Consider the following 14,707-nt stretch of genomic DNA (forward strand, 5'->3'; position numbering starts at 1 on the left):
AGAGTTTGCTCAAATTGATAGACTGCAGGGCACATAGAGTATAAATCTTACGAGCAGTTAGTAGAATTTGGCTAGAATGCAGTCTTCCCCGCAGATCCTATTTCTTACCTTTAAGTGTCCAGTTAAGGTTCTGTGCTCACTTACAAGGAGGCATGCTGCCAGAACACTGATTCCTGAGGTCTCAGACTGCTGCTTCTGTACAGCCCCCAGCGTTACCCTGCAGAATGGGAAAGTGGGTATTGCATGTTACCTGCAGTATTCTAACACTTGTGCTCACAATGCCCCGGTGGGATGGGAGTGCTTGTCTCTGACAAGGTTTGTTGTTTCCGTAAGTGATAAATGCTCAATATAACTATAGTCAGCATTTACTAGTAGCTCATTGTATGCAGCTGTGTAGAAATTTGAGGTTAATTACAATGTTTTGCCTTTACGAAGAGCCAGGTAAGAGTTTGGTGACTGAGTAACATTCACATCTGGACTGAGACTCACCATCTTTATTTTGCAAAGAAATCTTTTGGGGGTTGGATCGACAATCAGCCATTGTCTGAGCTTAAGCAACTCTAATAAAAGTGTGTAAATGGTACATAATGAGTTAGGAATCCATTTTTTAATGTGAACTTCTATGCAGTGTATAAGTGACCATCAACGATCTAACAAAGGATTCTGCAATTAACTTTTATTATTGTCTCCCTAAATTTGTCTTTAAACATTAATATTTCTTGTGTCTTTTAGATTTGAATAGGTAAGTTCCCGGAGTATATCCCTCCATAATTCAGTTAAAATGGTCAATGAAAGAGGCCCATGATTTTAGTTTTTGGTATTAATATTGTTGACATAAAGTTTGTTGTAGCCCCCCCCATCCCAATTTTATTGTTTTCTTTGATCTTATAACTCATGACACTATGGGAAACAACCCTGTAGTTTGTGGAAAAGTGAAGGAAATGACGCAAGTTCAAGAAAATGAGATTCACATGGAAAAATAGATTCTGTATCTGGTTACTCACTATCAGATATGAGATAAATATAATAATGCTAAGAATTACGCATTTTGACCACTTGGGAAAGACAATGTTTCCAGCTGTGTAGTCCTGGGAAGAAGTTAACCTGTCATAATGACTGGCAAGAAGCCAGGCAACCAAGAACTGTTTATGGAGGACCCACTTTGTACCAGGACCCATTTTGAACCAGGCTCCATGGAAAATTTAAACAAACCCAAGACATAATTGGTGGCCTTAAGTAACTTGCAGCTAGTTTAAGAGAATTAAGATTTACACACTTGAAAAGGAACAAACAATACAGGAAGGCACATGAGTCAATGGAAAGGAGTGACCTAGCTGTCACGCCTGCAAGAATTCAGAGAATGGAGAAACTGGTTATTACGGGTTGGTTTGTTCTGGGAAATGATTAGGAGGAGGTGCCGGCTGCCTGGAGCCTAGGAGAGAAAGGTGCTCCACAGGTAAGGGGTGAAAGCTAAGAACATGGGTGTATCAGTGACTGAGGATACACCGGGTCCAAGCACTCTGAAGACAGTCGATCGACGTAATTGGAGAACCACAGATGTGACTGTTACTGGCAAGTGGTGTAAATTGGATGCTCCACTTAACTATCTAATAGAAATTCTAAAGCATACAGCAGAAGTCAAAGAAGGACCCTGTGTTTAGTGAATGTAATAGAGGTCAGAAATCCACAGCTGATAGGGGAGAGAGGAGCAGTTTGTTCCTTGTAAATTCTTTTGATTCTGTGCTTTTATCACATAATTATTTAACTCTTCTCCAGGGTCTTGGAAACAGGGAGAAACAGATCCATAAAACAGTCATTGGATAGTGTAAAGTTCTCAAACATACCCATAGGCGGGTGTGAGTATGTAGGAACGATGCCTTACTTGCGATTTTGGATCCTACACTAGGTTCTAGAGAAAGAAGCCCTATAGCTTCCCCTCACCTACAGTCTCACCTAATTGTAGTTAGAGAGGATTTTAAAAACTGATGCCTTCATATTTCTGATAGATTTCATCAGACTAAACCACTGAGATCCAGATGTCCATCCTTTTTTTAAAAAATTGTTCTAATTGGTTATACAAGACAGCAGAATGCATTTCAACTCATTGTACACAACTGGAGCACAGCTTCTCGTTTCTCTGTACACGATGCAGAGTATCTATCCGCTTTTGATGTGTCAGATGTCGGGTCCAGCTTTGGTGTTCATGCTGTGGGGCAAGTCAACCAAGATTTTCAGTGCTGATGAGGGCTTCATTTCTTCTCTAAACTTCCTCCTTGGTAGCACATGGGCCCTGGGGGTTCCAAATGTGAGTTCCTATTATATATTTATCTGCATACCTGGAAAACTGTCCTATGACACTCAGCTCTTACATTGGGATATGGGACATTGTCATAATCTAGCTTTCTTTCTGTTGCTTGTAATATTGGGAAGCACAATTGTTTGAGCCTCTTTTAAAATTCCATTATAAGAAGTCTTGTGGAAATATGGTTATACACTCCAAGTAATGGAAAGTTCAAGGGTTTGATGGTTTGTATGTTTCAAAGACTTGAAGATAAAATTTCTAAAAAACATAATAATAATTTTGAAAATAATTTTTCCAAGAGTTGAGGGAGTACTTTGGTCTCTGAGGAATTCTGGATTTCGCAGACGGTCTTGTGTTTTTGATAACGGGCCAAGTGTGATTGGCATCTTGGCATTAGAAGTGCTTTCAAGTGTTCTGTGACTTGGTACGTGTTCACAGTCCCTTATTTGTAGTTCCAAAGGCCAAAAGGCCCTGGAAACCGAAAATGTCTTTGTGGGTTTCTTAAACTCATGTAAGAGCAAAACCTGATGTGAACAGACTTGAAAGTATTTCTGGGCTCTAGGTATAGCACTTGATTTTGGTCTTCATGCATACGATTGCCTGGATATTAACATTTGGTTATGGGTCCTGCCCCAGCCCTGCTGGGGATGGTGTATAATAATTGGAATAATCATTAAGCCGTCTTGCTAAAATGAAGAAAATTCAGCTTTGTATACCCATTTGGCCCCACAGGTTTTTCGTAAAGGCTGGCTTTACTGGAGTATTAACTTTACTAGGGCAAAGCACCAGGCTAAGTGGCTTAGAGCAGAAATTTACTGTCTGACAGCCCTAAATATCTGAGATGAAGGTGTCAGCAGGGCCATGCTGTCTCTGGGATCTAGGGAAACTCCTTCCTTGCTCTTCTGGTGCTGGCTGGCAACATTCAGTGTTCCTTGGCTTGTTAGATGGGCTACTCCAGTCAGAGGGTATCTTCTCACCTGTCTGCAAGTCGTCTTCCCCCTGTGCATGTCTGTTCTGTGCCCAGATTTCCCCTTTTCATAGGGACACAGTCATATTGGTTACAAGTAAAAAGCAAGCTGTGCCCTGGGAAGGGATGACTTCCAGAATTAATTAAAACTATCCTTTCCTCCCTGTTCAGTTAATAAAGGCTGAATTCCCCAAGTAGTTCTGCACTTGAGAACCTGCCCTCTTTTCTGTTTGACACAGCTCAGTGTGAGCTCCACTTTGGCATCAAGTTCAGCATTCCTCTGCCTGTCCAGTGTTATTTTCTCAGATCATGAGAACCCAGGTGAGGTTAGCCAAGGAACTGACTTTCAGGATTATAAGAGAACAGTGTGTTTGGAAGTCTGTTCTCAACTTGATTTGAGTGCATCTCTGCGTCTGTTTGTGTGTTAGACTACTTGCTTTATAGACTGGGGATGGATGGAGCCACTTTATAAAATATATATATAACATAATCAAGAATGTATCTTTTGGACTTTTGCTTCATGAAGTTCTAGTTGGCTTGACTTTTTCTAACCACGAGGGAAGTGGACGAGCAGGTCTGATAACTCGGAATTCCAGCAGACTCTCGGTAGAACAAATAGATGGACTGACAGGATCGTATCTCGGAATTTTTTGTCTTTGTCTTATTTCTTTTAGGACTAAATTCCTGACAGGTTCCTATTGTGACAAAGTACTTGAAACTGTTCTGGCATTAGACAAAAGACGTGTTTTTTTTGTTTTTGTTTTTGTTTTTTTAAAGTAGGCAAGACTTGACTTTGCTCTTTCCCTTCCACCTCCACCCCCACTGAAGTAAACACAAAGTGCTGCGGGCTGGTAAGTTATAATTGCAGGTAGGCCTTGCAGGTTGTCCTCCCTGTGACCCTAGCACGTGGGTGTGGTGTCAAGTGGCCCCAGTTAGCCCCCAGGAGAGGCAAAGTCCTTGATATCCACTAGAAATATAAGTTGTCTCCATCCCCTTCCCATCCCTCCGTCCTCAGTGTGGAGTTGAATGAACTCCTTATGCTGGAACCCAAAGGAGGAAAGGAAAAGATGGAGTTGCAGTGGTTCCCACAGCAGGGTGCTCAGGCAAGCAAACTGAGGTTCTGAATTGGAAACTTGGGGATTAAGGCCCAGCAGTCTGTGGGTTGATCAAGGTCATTGTAACACTTGCTCAGTTGGAAATCATCTGCTCCAGGAATTCCTTCTCCCCAGCCTTCTGCCCTTTCCTCAGTTACCTGCTGTGTGGAGGACCCAGGTGTCCACCTTTTCAGCCTCCCTGTGCACAGGCAGCAGAGGGCTTGCCAATCCCAACTGTCTTGAGCTCACCTTTCTCAGGAGCAAGCACCACCCAGGGATAGCTATGCCCAGGGAGAGGAGGAATGAAACCCTCAGTAGGTGGGCGGAAAAAGACTGAGGAAGATCTGGGGTGAGGGGAATTGGTAGGGAATATTGGAGTTCTACCATAATAAATCTCACTTCACAGTTTCTTGTAGGATCAGCATCCTCTGATACAGCCTTCTTATGTGATAACTTCATGTGCCCAGTGTAGGCTGCCTTCCCAGGCCTAGATAATCAACAGACGGCAAAGTTCCTAGTTCTGCTACACTACAAAATATTGCTCAAATGGTAAAATTGGACTAGTTTTCAAGGAACTTCTGCAGGGGTGATTTAGCAACTCATAGTACTTTAGGATCCATAGGAGCTGTTGGACTCTGGCCCATATCAACCTCCAGGTTTCTCTGGTGAGTGGGCCTGGAGGAATGTAAGGAGAGGATCTGGCTCTTCTCTTTGGAGGGAGATGATGCTTGATGCAGTGTTCTCGTTTGGCTGAGGGTTTCTATAGTGCTTATTGTATATTGTATGATAAACAGTTGCACTGTACTACTGAAGTAGTGGTGGCAGTAATTTTAACTTAGTTGAACAACTTCTAATCTGAGAATTCCATATCTTGCTCTCTGTACATAGATTATTTTTGTATGTTCAATTGGCTTCCTCTAAAGTTTCTAAATACTCCCAGGTTGTTGAATACTCCCTGTATGTTTGCATGTGGCTTGTGGGTTTGCACGTTTTCATGCCTTCTGGAATTATTTGTAGACGATATCCTTTATGGCAAGGTCTCGTCTAATCAGTTGGATGTTTGGTAATTTCTCTCACAAGTAAATAGGTTTTAATTGCTCCTTATCCTTCAATATGCATGGAGGTAGTGCTTTTGAGGTCTTCGACAGAGTGTGTCTTGGAACCCCCTAAAGGGATTGTAGAGAGGATGCCAGGCATCGATGTGGTAATTAAACATTGCTTCCTTAACACAAGACCCATAGATGGATCCTTGCCGTTACTTTGATTATGAGAGCTATTGCACCAACAAGATATTTGGCATAGAAATTAAGAAAATTAGAACGGTTCCTTTTTACTTCATTTAGTATATTTGCATGCAGAAAATTTCTTTGAGACATCTTGTCCTACTTAAAAAGGAAGTTGTTAAATCAGAAATTGATACTAATGTTGGAAATGTCTTTTCCCCCACCTATTTTATTGAAGCATATAGGATTTTTTAACTTATTACATTTGTTTATTTTTAATTTTTTTAAAAAAAATTATTAGCCCATTAGTTACATATAACGTTGGGGTTCATTTTGATCCCCAGTATTCCTCTTTTCCTCCCCACATAGGATATTTTTAACTTTAAATTTTCTAATTGATCCCATTTGTTTGGGACCACATGGAGACTAGCTGTATCACCTTTCACTCTTACCATTGCAGATTGTGACACATCTGTCACTTGGAAAATAGAGATGAAAGGAAGAAAAAACCATTATGATCTATTTGGTGCAGTGATGCACTATTGTATGGTTTGTTTTTCTATGATGCAATAGTTTGCTTCCATAGTCGTGATTAAATAGAATGTTAATCTTTCAACAAAATGCAGGTGATGGTGGTTATTATCATTTTAATAGCTACATAGCATTTTACACACGTAGGTATGTATATTGAGCACATATGTAAGTCACATGTGTTTCTTTGTATTCTTTCCTAAGCTAGTCTTTATTTTTGAATTTTGAGCTGTTTGTGGTTTTTTTGGCTTTCTTAAATGGCACCATGGAGGACAGCAAAGTGCAGCTAGTTGTACTTCTGGACACATTATGGGTTTGGGAGGCAGAATGAGTTTCAGAATCTTGCCATACAATCTTTTCTTCTCCTTACCTGTGAAATGAGGATACTAGTATTCTTCTTTCTGGGGTTGTTGTAGGAAATTAGAGGTGGTATGTACATAAGGCACCGAGCCCAATGCTTTTAGGCACCCAAAAGGTACTTGATAAATGATCCCGGAGGTTATTACCAGTGCTCATAAAGGTTTTTTTTCTGCATTTCAAATCATCTTAGAATACACACTATCATGAGCTTCCTAGAGTGCACATGTGGGCAAGAAAGAACACCAGCTTTCTCAAAGGTGGAATCTGCTTTCAAACTCTCTCACATCTGACTTCAGCTTCTCTGGAGGGTGGGGAGGCAGCCTCTTTGAGGTCAGGGTCTGCATCTATTTACTTTTACTCCTCTGCTCTGCCTTGGGGTCTGCCAAAGTCCCCCATAATGAATGCTCAGTGACTTTTTAAGCAGTTGGATCAATTGTGAATCAAGTTTCCAGAAACGGAAGTTTGTTCTTCTTATGGTCTTATTGCTCTCTGTTAAAGTATTAATAGCATAAAAAGAAAGACATCTCAAGTATGGGGAAGATGAATCATAGGCTGTCTTTGTGTTTGGTAGCAGTATGGGTATTTCAGTAGTTTATAGGTGAAACTTTCCCTTTAGTGACTCCCTCTGGACAATATGGATACTACCAGAAGAGAACATTGGCCTTGAACCAACATTGTTTTTTCCTTACAAACTCTTTTGGCATTAATATTTTCAGGAGCCACCTCCTATCTACAAGATAGAATGAGAGCTGCGTGTATGTGTATCTCAGACAACAGGGGCCCCCCGAGTGACTGCTTGTAAATAGCAAGGGGTCACAGGGAGGAGTCATCCTGGCTAGAGACCTCCAGACTTGAGTGACAAGGGAGGTTTTAGGATATGTGTATACCACTGGTTCTCCAGACAACAAAATCCAAATTAAAATACCCAAGAGTATTTTTCAACAACTTCACAGATGATGCCTAAGACAAAGTTTTAATGCCCTTTATATCTACTTAGAACCAATCTAAGAATGCGTTTGACTATAATCTTACTCTCTTGTATTTGTTGAAAAATCAAACGTATTTTAGAGTAAATGGCTCATTCTCAGTAATGGTGATGAAGGATATATTTCCAAACTCTTCATGCCTTTCAGCTAGTTTTGAGGGCTGGGATTATAGCATATTCTTTCAAAATCTCAAATGTTGTCTATTTAAGACAGTTTTCTGAGTAGAAAACATATGTGAAGCTCTTTGGGGTTTGTTACTGAGGTGTCAGCTGGCCGTGAACTCACAGGGCAATAACTCATTGAAGAGTAAACTGTAGCTGAAGCATGTATGTAACTGTTATTGGTAATCACATAATTTTATTGTACTCATAAAAGTAGAAAGTACCTACTCACAGTAGAATATATTTTTTAAATAGGAATTATATAGAATAAAATAAACATGATTCATAAACTTCTTATTTAGAGAGAATGGCTATTAAAATTTTTTTCTCAGTTACTTTCATACATATATATTTTAATTAGTCTCATTTTTATTTTTTTCATTTTTTGCAGTACTAGTAATTGGACTCAGTGGAATACTTTACCCCTGAGCTACATCCCAAGCACTTTAAAAAATCTTGAGACAGGGCCTTGATAAGTTGCTGAGGGTGGCCTTGAACTTGGAATCCTTCTGCCACAGGCTTTGCAAGTTGCTAAGATTAGAGGTGTTCCACCGTGCCTTGTTTAGTCACATTTTTAGATTCTGCTTATTCCTTAATATTATACCCTGATTATTTTCTTTCATTTAAAAATATTCTTTAAAATATTACTTTAATGACTTATAATATTCGAGCACATAAATGTACTATAATTTATATAATCACTTCCCTATTGAACTGGAAATTTGCTTCTAATTTTTACTATTACCATAGGATGCTGTAGTGAGTATTTTTTGCAGATAAATATTTACTCACATCTCTGATTACTTCTTTCTGGTTAGTCCTTAGGAATACTTTTGATGAATCAAAGGGCATTCATCAACTCTTGGAATGTTCTTGATATTTCTGTCATCTTACTTTCCAGGAAACTTACCATTTGTCTTTCCAGTAGAGTATTAAAATGTCTGCCTCACCTAGAATGTGATACCTTTTTCAATCTCAGATAATTAGTTAGAAACAAACTTCAGACTTGGTATTATTCCATGAATTTTTGTGTTTTATTTCTTCTCACACTTCCTATGTATTCTTTTTACATTACTTGGAAGTGTTTTATGTGGATTTTTTTTTAAATGAGGATCTAAGCAATTTATGTAACACTGATGGTAATAGTAAAAATGAGGAAACCTTCAACAAGTTTTCACTTAACAAAATGGGTTTTGCAGTGAAACTTTCTCTGAGTTGAGTAACTCTTAGTGTGTCAGGTAGTCACAATAAATTTGATCTATGATGCTGTGTAATCGGGTGCTGTGTCCATTAGCTCTTTGCTATTTGCTAATCGGGAACAAAGACACAACCTTCCTACAGGTGCCTGGTGCCATGTGGAGCCCTGCCTTTCCAGGGAAGAATGCATGATCTGAGGCTTCTGCAGAAGGCAGATCTTTCTCACTGTGATTCTGCTGGTCAGCTGTCTATAAGGATGCCTTTCTAGGGATCTTGCAGTAGATACCTTATCTTACCATGGATAAGGCAGTGTCCTTGCACCCTGGCTGCAGTCTGAATGGGATCCACCTCAGCATGGGGCTCACTGGAAGCAATTCCTGCCCTCTACTCACTGCTCTGTCCCCCTGAAAATATGTGGATCTCAGCAAAGACTGTTTATTCTGATAAAAATGAGTAAAGAACAAGAAGAATCTAGAGCACTTCAGCAAGTCCAGTGGTCAAGCCATTAGTGACGAATCACACTTACAGTCCTCCTTCAGTGTGTCCCAGAAGGCTGAGCAACAGGGCAAACACAAAAAGGCTGAGAAATGACATCGTCCGTAGTATATTTGCTCAGCAGTGATGCAGGTGGAATGTGACCCCCAAATAAGGTTTCCATTTCTTAAACTCTGTAAATTCCCTTGACGTCAGTGTGGACCTGCAGGCCTTTGTAGGACTGACTGGATCAGAGGCTCAGAATTTTCAGGTTTGGGCTCCATGTGGAGAATGAAAGAGATGACGGTTTAAAAAGTTCTTTGAAGTTTTGCAAGATCTGAATGGATTTCTGAATAAGATTTCTTGGTGGCTTCTTACGAGAGAGTAGGCGGTAGGAAATGTTTGCTGATTATCTTGACATCTGCTAGGTTTCTTGCTATTTCATTTAGGGTAAGGGCATCTGTCCTTCAGCCACTGATTTCATGCAGTCCCTTGTGCTGCATCTCATCTCAGATAGTTTCGTCACCTTTTTAACCCCCATCCACAAATGTAATCTTTTGTGTATAGATGAGGTATCTTGTTTGGGAGGGACAGCTTGAATTCCCCAAGTATTTCTTCTTTTCAATTTTGTACACTTGCTGAGGAGTACTGAGGCACCTGAGGTCCTATGGGTGCATTTTGTGGTCTGCTCAAGCAGACGTTTGCTTTTGGAGGCCAGTATGAATTAGCGCTTTTGGAGGCTAGTTGAAATAGCGCTCAATCATTAGGATTCTCTGACAGCTCAGACCTTCGTTCTTTGATATGCCCTTCAAATTCACAAACAAACCCACCATCATGGACTTGGAGCCAAAGGTCTGAGGTGACTAGGCGCCCTTGTATAATGACATAACTTGTCAAGAGACCCTACACTTGGGGTTAAGCAGACTCCCCTCCTCCTAGCCTGCCTACCTATATTCTGTTCTACTGGGTCCACATTTGCGTACCTCCTTGGTACCTCCTTGGAGTGTTTTTTCGTCTTTGGAGCAGGAGCCATCTTGCTTATCTCCCTGCCTGCTATTTTATCTCCTTATAATGAACCTGACCATGAGTCTTCTGCATTTCAACAATTTCATAATGGTGAAGATGATAATGACTGCTAACGTTTATTTTAGTCTTCTCAACAGCCTCCCTATAAGGGAACTGTTGTTATCATCCCCATTATGTAAATGGTAAAACTGAGGCACAAGAAACTATGAGAGTTTCCCACAGTCATACAGCTATACACAGGGGAGATGGGTTTTTACTTCCAGTGGGGTGGCTGACTGGTTGAGATTTGAACCCACACGGCCTGTTCTTCCTCAGTCCTTCACACTGCAACCAGACGGATATTTTAAGGTTCAGAATTCCAGCTCAACCTTGACCTTTACCACTGAATCCTTCACTTAGAATCCCCTCACCCTGATCTTGGCCTTCACTGCTATACTCTGTGGTAAATCATGTGAAGTCAAATCAGTAATTGTAACAGAAGTAGAGAGTAAAGAGAAACGAGCAGAGAACTCCTCTTTGGCAGTGGTGCCCAGATGGATGGAGGCAGAGAAATCACCTGGATATTGGTCAGTGCAGATTCCCAGGTCTAGGGTAAGGCCAGGTGCCCAGATTCCAGGTGACACTGGCATGAGTTGAGGGATTACTCTGCTGACTTATGTTCCTGGGCTCTTGGCACACTCTGTCCCAGTGGTCATTTTGTTTCTCTGTGTTCCATTCAGATGTGGCAAGGACAGTGTCTTCTGTCTATTTGGGGTGCTTATCCCCTCACCTGCATGTAATAGGCACTCAGTAAATAGGAGGTGGTTTGAAGGCTAGTACCAGTTTGCCGTCTCCTTGGAAAGGTTGGAAGGAACAATGTAATGCTTAAAATAAAGTTTGCAGAACAGAATTTCTCCTCCCCTCCAAAGTCCTGCAAAGCATTTAGCTTTTTTTCCCCCCACAAAGAGTCATATTAACTCTAGCCTGAGCTGTACTGAATACCAATCCCAGGACAGCGACCAGGTGCAGGAGTGACTTTGGACATCCCCACCCTGATCCCCTAGGTGCTCACACATGGTCTGAATTAGAAGGAAGCATGAAATACTTAGGGAGCTGTGGTTGGCTGGCTCCCAACTTGTGCTATGTAGTAAATCGTGTCAAGTCAATAGTAATTGTAACAGAAGAAGGGAGTAAAGAGAAAAAAAAAAGCAAAGAATCTCAAATTTCTTAGAGAGGAAAGAAGAGAATACCAAGTATAATGGCTGGCATTGATGGAGCATCTGTAGCTGTATGTTGGAGCTGTGCTGGGTAGTGATTGTACATTATTTTCTTTGATTCTTGTGATAACCCTGTGAATTAGGAATTGTCCTTCCCATCTCATTCATAAATAGTGTGAAGTCCTAGCTTGTCCCCTTTCTGTTTCCTGAGGGTGGTCCCAGCCACTCACTGTCTTCCCTTCCCCTGGAACTCGCACCCTACTGACCTTCAGTCAGCACCTTGGCCTGTGGTTCCCTGGCCAGGCTGAATTCCCTTCCCGGAGTTTCTGGTTGATCTTTGACAGGGTTTTCGCATACTAGTGCCTACCTGGATGAGCACTGGAGACACGATGTGCTCAGCTCTGTCTTCCTCACTACAGCTAGAAGACACTGTCCCACACTCAAAGACCCTCCCCACAACCCCCAACTGCATGTGTCACTTACTGTCAGCTATTCAGGGAATAAAAACTGAGGTAAATAAGTGACTAGTAGAAGAATGTGGATAAGTGAAGGCTTAGCTTTTTATTGCAGTTCTATAGTAGCCCGCAATCATGAAAGCTGAGGGACATAAAAACTAGACAGGACAGCAGTTAATGGTAGTCCCTGTAATGCAAGATTGTGTGTTTCTGTATGCACAAGTGTGCACATTCAGTGCCCTGGAAGCCTGTTCTTGAGGTGATGGAAATAATCAGGCTTTGAGGTGTTTTTAGCAGTAATTTGGTGGCTAGAAATAGAAAATTTTGTTTCTGTAGTGACAAAATACTCATTACAAATGCCACACAGAACAGTGGTTCTCCAAGTGTGGTTTCTAGACCAGGTGCCTCAGCATTGCTGGGAACTTGCTGGAAATGCAAATTCTGGGGTCCTACCACAAACCAACTGAACTAAAATATGGGCATGGGTCCCAAGTCTTTATTTTAACCACCAGGTTGTGATGTGTTGACACCTGAGTGTCATTCACCTAGACAGTAACTTTTTCTCACACCTCAGACCGCTGGTCCCCATGAGGAAGATGCTAGGGCCTGGGACCTAGGTTAGGTCTGAACTTGTTTTTTTCCTGACTCTAAATGTCCAGACGAGGATCAGTGGGTACCTCTGGTTACATGTTCTTTAACCAAATCAAGGTCTATAATTTATGGACCAAAGGCAAGATTGACTAATATCTCTATTCATGTAGTAGCAATATTTTCCTCTGTGCTGTGATCTTTTTTTTATTTTTGTATATTGATTATAATCTTAGTATTACCAATATTTATAAAAGATTTCATGGCATATTTATTTCTGATAGCAAATACAAATTAATATAGTCTTAGCATTTTAGAGTACTCTATGTAATCTTTGGAAACATTCTGGAAGTTGCAAAATAAAGGTTGATTGTTATGGTATAGCTCTAAAGGATAACTCCCAAATTGGTATGAAGCTAACATGATGGGTTGAAAGAATTGCCAGTTATAGATAATTGTTTGATTTATTTTTGTGATACTGGGAATTGAATCCAGGCCTCATGAATGCTCTAGAGTAAATGCTGTATCACTGAGCTATACCCCTAACTATCTAATTATAATTAGATAAGTAAAATTGGGGAAATGAGTATATAGAAGTCTTTTTCATGATTTTCCAGAAGGACCCCATTTTTTTTAAGTGACTATATCTGAGCTATCCCTGAGTTAGCAATATTAGGGAGTATTAATACACTTATTATCTTAGTAGATAGTTCACATTCTTCCATAAATTCTTCCAGTACACATATTGCTAGAAGATTTCAACTTCTCAGGGAAAGAATTTTTGTGATCTGTACAAAGAATTCTGGGACTTGTAGTCGGGCAGCCTGAGTTTTAACGTAGACTTTTCTCAAATCTAATTTTGGGTAATCTCTTGACCTTTTACTTTAGTTTTAGGTTTCTGTTTTGTGTTACCTATAAAATGGAAAGTCTTATTTAAATGAATACCTATTGAATCTGCCTTCACTAAAAGAAAAACTTCCCACAGGGAAAAGTAAGAAGATGAATAAGATATAAACTGAATTTTCTAGCTAGATTTTACTATTGTGAACACATTTTGTATGCCTCTTAGAAAATCTTTTTATAATCTTTTCAGAATATGTGTCTAGAAAAAAAATGACAGGTAAGTTAATTTTAATTCATTGTAGGGAAGAGCATCTTTAAAGTTAGAATGTCAATTTCTTTTTGTCTGTGAAATAAATATGATTGGCTCTGGTTGATTTAAAAAAAAAAAAAACTTTACTGAGCATATTATAGGTATGTTAAAATGTTGTCGCTTAGTTTATGAAATCAATACAAACTGGAACATTAAATGATCTTTAAATTTTCATTCAGTTTGACTACATTTTTAAAATGAAAAGTATAATCCTATTAAATCTGAAATATTTTCTTGCAGTGATCCATATGTGAAACTTTCATTGTACGTAGCAGATGAGAATAGAGAACTTGCCTTGGTGCAGACAAAAACAATTAAAAAGGTAGGTTGCCCATCCTTTTTAAAAATTAATTTAAGTTATAATTTAACCCAAGGGAATTATGTATTTTGACTGTCAAGTTTATATTTTAAGGTTAAGATGGCACTGTTTTTATTTTAAGCATCTACCAGTATTAAATCTAAAATTCTGCATAGACAAAAACTTTTCTTTATTAACCCAAGATACCAATTTTGATTTTTAGTTAAATGTCTGCAGAAACAACATTCTGAAAACAAGTCATTACAATTGGTAATTTTTTTTTCTTGCCAAGAATATGCTTAATGAAATGGAATTATTTATGTAACTGGCACAAAAGGAATGGTTTAGCCTGAAACAACTATTATCAAAGAAAGCAAAATACTTGCTTCACTACTTGAAAACTTTAAAATATGCATGTAGTTTTATTCATATATGTGTACAAGTTTTATTTTTATGTATAGTCATCACATATTTGTTTCCATAGTTAAAATTGCCTGTCCCATATTTTTGGATGCATATGTAAAATATATGCAAATATTTACATCATATTTGAGGGCTTTATGGAAGATGAACGTTTTCTGTCAAAAATGAGTATGCTCCGTTTTAGATTTAGTCGTAGGTTATTATTATTGTTTCCTCCCTGCCTTGCGGGGGTGGCCAGATGTTTAACTCTTGATTCCACACATTTCTTGGGCA

The 14,707-nt window shown here is 39.6% G+C and overlaps 1 protein-coding gene across 2 annotated transcripts in view; it reads left to right on the plus strand.

The window, feature by feature from the left end:
- Window positions 1-14,707, plus strand: part of NEDD4L (NEDD4 like E3 ubiquitin protein ligase) — a 303,382-nt gene that overhangs the window by 153,266 nt on the left and 135,409 nt on the right. For both annotated transcript variants that reach the window (XM_081263107.1, XM_081263099.1), the window contains exon 3: window positions 13,954-14,035. In XM_081263107.1, the coding sequence (XP_081119233.1) occupies window positions 13,954-14,035 (82 nt within the window). The remainder of the gene's footprint in view (window positions 1-13,953; window positions 14,036-14,707) is intronic.

Source organism: Spermophilus citellus, assembly GCF_964194105.1.
Source record: "Spermophilus citellus genome assembly, chromosome: 12".
Lineage (NCBI taxonomy): Eukaryota > Metazoa > Chordata > Mammalia > Rodentia > Sciuridae > Spermophilus > Spermophilus citellus.